At 39.0% G+C, this 8,690-nt stretch overlaps 1 protein-coding gene across 1 annotated transcript; it reads right to left on the bottom strand.

Moving 5' to 3' along the window:
* Positions 1–6,666: 6,666 nt before the first annotated feature.
* On the bottom strand, positions 6,667–7,698 carry LOC147514517 (F-box protein SKIP19-like). The gene has a single exon (XM_086592610.1). It carries the CDS (start codon positions 7,696–7,698, stop codon positions 6,667–6,669), a length of 1,032 nt encoding a protein of 343 aa, XP_086448736.1.
* Positions 7,699–8,690: the final 992 nt, after the last annotated feature.

Genomic DNA, 8,690 nt, shown 5'->3' with positions numbered 1-8,690 from the left:
GAGAGCGTGAGGGGAAACTTCGGAACCGGCGCATTAATGGAGGTTAATGTCGATCCAGTTGTGAGGGACGAATTTGATAAACAATGATTTGGGTTTTTGGTAGGAATTAAAGTAGTAGGGGTTTTGTTGTAGGTTAATTTTAGTTAGTTGGATAGGTGAGTGGTGGTCCGGCGAGTGAAGCTTTAGCAGACCATTAATGGAGTCGATTTGGGATTTTCGCAGCATAAGGGAATGGGGATTTTTGGGTATCGGCAGATTGGGGGTTTGAAGGGGAGTGGAACCGTGGGGTTCATAGTGGAGATAGGTTGGTTGGTGGTGGTGGCTGATCGGTGGAAGGTGGTGTGAGGAAGAAGATGAACAGTGAATTTTGATTTGGGCTTGGGCCAAATCGTAGGTGGGCTTATGTGTTTTAAATTTTCGATTTTCTTTTTTCGGACTTAAGTCTTTGACTTTAGGCTTTTGGGTTAGAGGAGTTTGGGGATGGTTGACTTTGACTGTTGACCAGAGTTGACTTTAACCGTTGACCAGAGTTGACTTTTAACTCGGATTATGATTCGGTATATTAGGATAGGTCTATGACTATTAGCATGCTTGACTTTAGGCTAAGACCTTTCTAAATATACTTGTGTACGTGTATTTACTACTCTGTGATTTTTCAGTCTTTTATGATACACAACGTTATTACACTTATACATCTATGAAATTAATAACGCGTAAACCAAAAATACATGAATTAAGATATTCCTTCGTTCTATGAAATAATATATGCAATAAAGTTTAATAATGCGTAAACAAAATTTACCCCACCCTTTTAGAACTCTCCACGCCTCAAGTTGTAGAATTGAGTTTTATAACTAATAATGTCATATGTTAGGTGGGCATTTATTGAATGTGCCATAAATGGCCCATTAGCGTGATATATGGGTATTCATTAAATGTGCCATGAATGACCCGGGTATTTATTGAATGTGCCATGAATTACCAGATTGTTTAAACTACCCTAAAGAGGAACTGAGGTATTCGCCTAGCGGGTTAGTTGTATTCCTAGAGTGTACGGGAATGTAGGGTTGGGTATTCCTTGAATGTGGCGGGAATGACCCAGGGCATTCATTGAATGTGCCATGAATGGCCCGTTAGTGATATGATAGGTATTTCTTGAATGTGGCGGGAATGACCTAAGGTATTCATTGAATGTGCCATGAATGACTTGAGTTTTTGTACCCAAAGAGGCTGTGAAATATGTGTATGAAAGCCCAGAGGTGGCTATGATATGGTGGTATTCGGTGGGAGAGAGGCACACAGAAATGTGTGATTTGGCAAATGTGTTTTGTGCAAATCGTGGAGTAGGTACTAAAGGGTGGGTGTATAAGAAAAGTAATTGATTAATTGATAAGAGAAATTGATTTGATTATGCGAGTGTGTTTTGGGCTTACATTTGAATACCTATAAGATATCTACATATGTTATATAAGATTTCTAACTTTCTTTTGCAGGAGGGTAGGACTTAATAATATTTTGTCTTGCAGGGGACGCGGGTCCCTACCCTAATACCGAAGGATATCGGTAAGTTTTAGTTCAATTACTTAGTTATCAAAACAAGTTATTATAACGAGTTAATAAGATGGGAGTCTTGCTTGGAAAGAAACTATGCCGGTTAAAATGATGGAACTACCTATCTTCCAAGCTGGGAATGATTATATTATGATATATTTAAAGTGTTAGTTGGGATAAATAAAGATTGGATATATTTATATGTGGTTAGTCTACTCATACCAACAAATTCCATTTTGCTTACCCATGTTTGCTTTGTTTTGGCAATATGGGTGTGTTCTTGGGAACATAGGTGGAAGGCAATGGAACCGCGGCGTGTGATTTGGATTCTTGCCTGGAGCAGTCCGTTAGTTCTTTTGTTAGGTCTGATTCTTATTGAAAGGATGTAATAACGTAATTATATTTTCAGCATGACATGAGAACATGGTAGTAAGGACTATTTATTCAGAGAGTCTTTTTGATGTTTTGTTTGGACGGGATGATATCTTAATAAAGTAATGGCGGATAATTGTTAGGATTATTTTAATTTAAGTTGATTCTTGTATGATGGGGGTTTTAGGTTTTGACATGTGTTGTATCCACCCCGTCATAGCCTTGGTTTTTAGACAATTGAACCGAGTGATGTTTGAGATATTTATATTTCAAATATTCACTTTGGAATTGTTTAGAAATTCAGGCTGATGACATTTTGGTATCGGAGCCTAGGTTAGCTTAGATTGAGAAAGTCTAAGTGATCGTCGGATGTGGAATATAGGTTATAGTGTTGAGAGTTTTGGGTATATGTGAATATTAATGGGAGTTTTGTTTGAAATGTAGATCATGGTTGAGACACGTAATGGTAATACTACTGGACCTGCAATGAACACTCCAGTACAGATGTCAGGAGGACAGTTGAATAAGTTGTTGCAGGCTATGCAGAATAACCATCCTATTCAGGGAGATCCTTTTGCTAAGCGCAATAAGGAGTTTGGTACTCTTGGTGGGCAGCGATTTACTAGTGTTGGGAATGCGATTGCAGCGGAGTCTTGGATTCAAAGTTGTGAAAATGTATTTGAGCGTATGCAGCTTACTGAGGTTCAGAAGCAGGAGTTGGCAGCTCACCAACTTGATGACGCTGCTAGGTTTTGGCGGCGAGCTCTCACTCCTAGTTTGGACACTAGAACTTTGACTTGGGAGGACTTCAAGGTTAGATTTGAGAGTAAGTTCATTAGTAAGTTCATTCCGAGGCGGTTAAAGAGCAGCAGTTCTTCTCTGAGTTGACTCAAGACGGGAAGTCTGTGACTGGGTATGTGACCAAGTTTAATGAGTTCTCGATAAAGGTGGAATTTGAGCCGAGGGCTCGGAGCTCGGCTTGGGCTCGGCTCGAGCTCGCTCGTTTACTATATGGGCCGAGCTCGAGCTCAAATAAAAGCTCGTGTAACAAATGAGCTTGATGAAGCTCGGCTCGTTTAGTTCAAATAACATATTTATAGTGTAAAATAACCGAGGGCTCGGAGCTCGGCTTGGGTTTGGCTCGTTTAAGCTCGGCTCGAGCTCGCTCGTTTACTATATATGAGCCGAGCTCGAGCTCAATTTAAAGCTCGTGTAATTAGCGAGCCGAGCTTGAGCATGGTAAAGCTCGGCTTGTTTAGCTCGAATTCCACCCTTACTTATCGAGGTTTGCTCCCTATCTTGTGGATACTGACAAGAAAAAAAACCAAAAGTTCATACGTGGGTTAGAGAGTCACTTGTCCAGCAAGTTGATTCCTTTTGGGTTAGAGAGTCACTTGTCCAGCAAGTTGATTCCTTTTGACGGGGACACTTTTGATCGTGTGTTGGACTTGGCATTGAGATATGTTATATTGTTATCCTCAATTCGTGTAAGCAAATATTCAATATGTTGATCTTATTTGCAGTGCAAGTGTGCAGATAGGTGTTTGATAGAGAAAGGAAAATGATAATCCATGTTAAAATGATTTGCTACATAAGGTTTAGAGACTTAAGATGCCTCCAATAATCCATGAACTCTTCTGGGTATGCTCCCAATAATCAAAATTAATGACTCCCATTTCATCTGAGTTTGCTCTCGGGGTGGGCTAAGATAACTTAGAGCATCTTTAGGTGAGATACTATCCTAGCATCAAACATCAAATTTTCAATAATTTGGTGTTTTTCATCTTCAGGAGAAACACATGTTAATGAAAACACCAAAGCAAACACCAATTGGTGTTTGCTTTTGGTATTGTATCAAATCTCTCTCGCGGCTTTGGAAAAACCGCGCAGTCTTTTGAACACCACATGAGCTTGGGCTAGAGTATGGGCTTCAATCACGCGGTTTTGCGAAAACCGCGCGAGAGATTTGGAAAGAAAAGAAAGAAGAAAGTTGATGTGCGACACATCGCGCGGTTTCTGGAAAATCGCGTGGGCTTGGGCTTTTAAGATGGGCTTCAGTGGCGCGGTTTTGAGAAGGCCGCGTGGACTATATGGCGCGGTTTATCCAAAACTGCATTATTTGATATCGAATATTTGATGTTTCTCTTGAAGTTGGTTGGTGTTTTTTTGGTTTGGTGTTTGGTTTGGTTCAAAAATTTTGTGATTTCTTGGTTTCTCTCATAAAGATGCTCTTTGTTCCATCGGTTGTTATCCATAAAGCTTTGTGAGCTGAGAAGAAAGAGGAAATGAATTCCAAGGTTTTATATTACTTTGTTAGATACAAAGTAAATGGTGAGAAACAAAATCAAGAATCATTCAGGTTGAAGACAAGGGTAATTTCTAGATCACGTTACTATACATCCTTACTGCAAAATATACATCCAGTGCTAAGACAAGCAAGAAATAATAATAATAAATAATAATCTAATCTCTTCCTTTGTTATATGAGCATGTCTTCAGTGCGCAGGTCGTATGGTGCGCAGGTAATATTGGGCCTTTGGATCAGTACTTTGCCATTAAATACACACGCACCCCTTGGTATGAGTGGCCGAGATATAATGGCGCACCATACATCTCGCGCGCCATAGATTTAGCCTTGTTTTAATGTCAAAGAGTAGCTCACAGATAGAACCATATTCTTTTCTTTTGCTTTTCAGTGTAGGAATTAAAACATAACAGAAAACGGTCAGGCTACCTTGACATTACACCCCTAAGCGACTCCCCTGATTGAAGTAGCTAAATTGCAGCAGTAACAAGGGGGGAGGTCTCTGTTCAGTTAAATGCTTGACCTGAAGCTTCTTTTAGTCACAGAATTGTTGTTCATCTTGTATCCATGTCCATTAGCAGCCTAATCAATGGCTTTAAGTTCTTGCAACACAGAGCAGAGTTGTTCTTGTTTCTGCCTTTGTATGCTAGCTCCGCTTCCCCTCTTGTAATTACTGATCAAATCTCTGATCCATATCCAGCTTTTGTCGTGGTCATAGAATCATCAATTAGTGTGACCTCATTATCCACTAGTTTGTCCCGTAAACACACTGAAGTAGCAACTACTTTGTATAGGACTTCAATTTCCAGTTTAGCAATTAGTTTCCTGGCTTCCTGGTTCACCACTCTGTATTATGTGTACATAGCCGAGGAACAAAATATCGCCGGCGATATATCACCTATGTATATCGTTTTTTTGGTACACCGATATCAATATATATCCACCGAATATTGAATCCTTTTTTTCCGATATATATCGGAATTTCCGATATAACCATATATGTCGATCGATATATACGATATATCATATATTTGTTGACTTTGATCGATATTATTGACTTTGACCGATATAATTGACTTTGACCAAATATTGTTGACTTTGACCGATATATTTTCGATATAATAGATGATATTTCTGATATAATCGACGATATTTCCGATATATCGACATACAAAACAAAATTTTGACTGGTCACAAAAAAATGGATATATCCGATATATATTGGTTTTTGGGTACACCGATATATTCAGCGAATTCGATATTTTGATCCTTGTACATAGCTATGTTGCTTATGTTTAAGCCAAATAGCATCGACAGTTGAGCATGGACCTATGGAAGTGTTGGGTCCCTCACCATATAGGTTGGTACGACCTGGTGGAATCGTCCACAGATGGGTTGGACGATTTGGTGGCATCGACCACATAGAGATTGAGTGATCTGCTCAGGTCGTTAGAAGCCAATTCATCTGGAATTCGCTTTCTCGAACGATCTGCTCACATCGTTCGTAAGGAGCTTGAGCGATCTCATGGCATCGTTCGTAAGGTGCTCGAGCGGTCTGCAAACATCGTTAAGAGCTAATACTGCTGGAAGTTTGGCTTCTAACGATCTGCACACATCGGGACATGACATTTCGACATTGGCATGTCGATTGGAATCAAAATTTCGCAGACGCGCCGAAATTTCAGATTACTATAAAAACAAAAGTTAGGTTTTGGAAAACCAAGTCTTGAATAGAAACCCAATTTTGAGAGCAATCAAAATTGAGAGAAAACCCTTGCAAAGAGAAAAGTTGGAGAGAGGAGTGATCTAGTAAGGTGGAGAGACTTGTGAGGAGTGATTGTAATTTTCCTTTCCACACTTATAAAATGATTAGCTCTTGTGGAAGTAGGCATCATTGGCCGAACCGCATTGCATATTGTGTTGTGATATGCTTTACTGTTCTTTGTATTATTATTATTTGTTTGTGATAATTGTTGATTGTTTAGAAAGTTGGGTTTGTTGTTGGTTGTAGTGAAAGTTTAGATTTTGTCTGGAGTAGTAGTTTGTCCAATTGTAAGTTATCTTAGTGGGAATCGATTGGTATCGTTTTCTCCAGCAGTAAGGTTAATGCTTTAATGACTCGATCAGTACAGATAGACTTCTTCCTGCATACTTTAGAATATCATCATGCTGCTAGAGATCAGGTTTTTGCGGACACCATCAGTACTATCTGCAATAATGTAGGTAGAATATGCAAAAATTGTACATTTCTAAACTTCCTAATCAGTAATGTCTCCAATAATGTAGGTAGAATATGCAAAAATTGTACATTTCTAAACTTCCTAAGTTAATTGGAAATGAAAAGAAATCGGAAAATTCTTTAATGAAATGCTAATATTGATTTTATTTTACCAACAATGGATGTGTTGACTCTATAACCCTCTGCATCAAACCATTCTTCACATGAAACAATCATCTTCTTCTTCTTTATCAGACAATTCATCAGGGTCAGAAGAATAACTATCCGAATTAATTCCATTGTGGAGTTCTCTTACATATTCATCTTCAAGATCAAAATCAAAATCATCGGTAGAGTCATCAGGCAGCCTTAAAATTCTGATGCCCTGGCATCTTTCCCTCAAAAACCCGCCAAACTTAATATAAAAACATTTTCGAAGATCAAGATACTCAAGATGTGGACACTTATCAAGAATGGCACGCAAACCTTTATCGGTCATTGAGTTCCCAAAAAGATGGAGACGACGTAAAGTAGGCATGTTAGCTGCAATGGCGAATGCGTCGTCATCAACCTCACATTTTCGTAAACTTCTCTCTATTACGTGCTTTCGGATAAACTCGTTTCTGTAAGGTGAATAATGTATGTGCTTTACTTCATGGCGGTTCAATCGAAAGGATATCAAACGCGGGCACGAATGACCAACAACTTTGATCACTTTCCACGAGAAAGAAGAATAACACAGCTCAAACTCCTCCAACAATGGGAGTTTTTTAACAACTTGAATCAATATCTTCTCTGAAACTTGTTTACACTTTGCAAGTCGAAGACACTTCAATGAATTCCCTGACTTCATGCCAATATAGCGTAAAACTTTATCCGTGGCAAATTTCATAATAGAGAATTTTACTAACTCTCCACAGCTTCTATTAATCGCTTCTATAGCCATTTTCGACATTCGATTGTAGTCCTGTGTTTCAAAATAATGTCGAGCCTCGTTTAAACGTAAAATACCAGGGTCCTTGGCCGTTTTCGTCGTGTGATCATAGTCCCTTATATCGAAAAAATCCCACAGATTTTGCACGTCGATAATATGAAAAAGCTCAGGCTCTTTGGCAATTTTTCTCCACCACGAACAAACCAATTGAGCGTTATATAAAACTTCACTCAGCTCAAGTTTCATGAAAATCAAAATTAAGACATCTCGAGGCAAGTTATGCCAGTTCCTTGTTCGTTTAGAAGGGCAAGGCTCCATTGTTTAGGTATTGGAAAGAAAGGATAGGGTTTCTGCAGTGGAGTTACCTATGAAGGCTATGATTAGTGCAGTCGCCTCTAGGTGATTTATATTGAGAAACTAGAGTGCACCAATTACGGGCCAAAATTTTGTGGATTCTAAATTAAAAAGGTGCACCAACACACGCATACGCACCACCCCATCCTTGGATCTATACATCCAAATATATATCCAGCAGAATTGGTCTTGGCATTTGTTCCCACCCTCCTTGCAAAGAGGTAATCAAATTCTCCCATGTCTCTGCTTCCAGAAAATGCGTGGTTTTGAACAGGAGAGAAATAATACAAAAGAATCTTTCGTAACCATCTTCTAATAAAGATCTCCATCACTCTTATCACAAAAACTAGCAAGGATCTCCATCATTAGGCGAACCGACCAGGCAACATTTATCTCCTAGATGTAGAAAGAGATGCTCAGATGCCCATATGACGTCTGGAAATTGAACCTACAATAAACTGCAACTTCACCCTAGATGTCAAACATCTTTGCTCGCTAAAACATTCTCAACTGCTTTGTCCGTCTCCATGGTAACATCAAATTTAGTCATGCAAAGCCATTTCAATTTTCAAATGTGAAAATTGAGTAGGCTTGCAAGCTAAAATGGCCTCTCAGATAACAAACATATGAACAATAGTAGTTTGCATTTTTCCCAACACGTAGCCCTGTGGTCGATCATGCCTTGGGGTTTGGGGGTTCACGCCAATGTCCTGGGATCAATTTCTAACTCTACTGCTGGTTATACAACATTTCTACCCTGCGTACCTTCACAAACAAAAGTTAGCTAAAAGGGATGGACTGGGAGCAAATGCTTCAACCAGATGAAATTACAAGATTATATTGTTTCTGTTTCAACACTAATTAACTTGCATCGTTGTTGTAAGTATAACGAAAATAATTGATACCATGAATTAGGAATTTAGGATCACTCACTAATTTAGCGAATAATCCCAACT

Source organism: Coptis chinensis, chromosome 2 (genome assembly GCF_015680905.1).
Source record: "Coptis chinensis isolate HL-2020 chromosome 2, ASM1568090v1, whole genome shotgun sequence".
NCBI lineage: Eukaryota > Viridiplantae > Streptophyta > Magnoliopsida > Ranunculales > Ranunculaceae > Coptis > Coptis chinensis.
Note: the sequence above shows the minus strand (reverse complement) of the source record. Positions and strands in the feature narration are given on the sequence as shown.

Coding starts and splice junctions, on each gene's coding strand:
- LOC147514517 (XM_086592610.1), bottom strand. CDS start 7,698: ATGGAGCCTTGCCCTTCTAAACGAACAAGGAACTGGCATAACTTGCCT.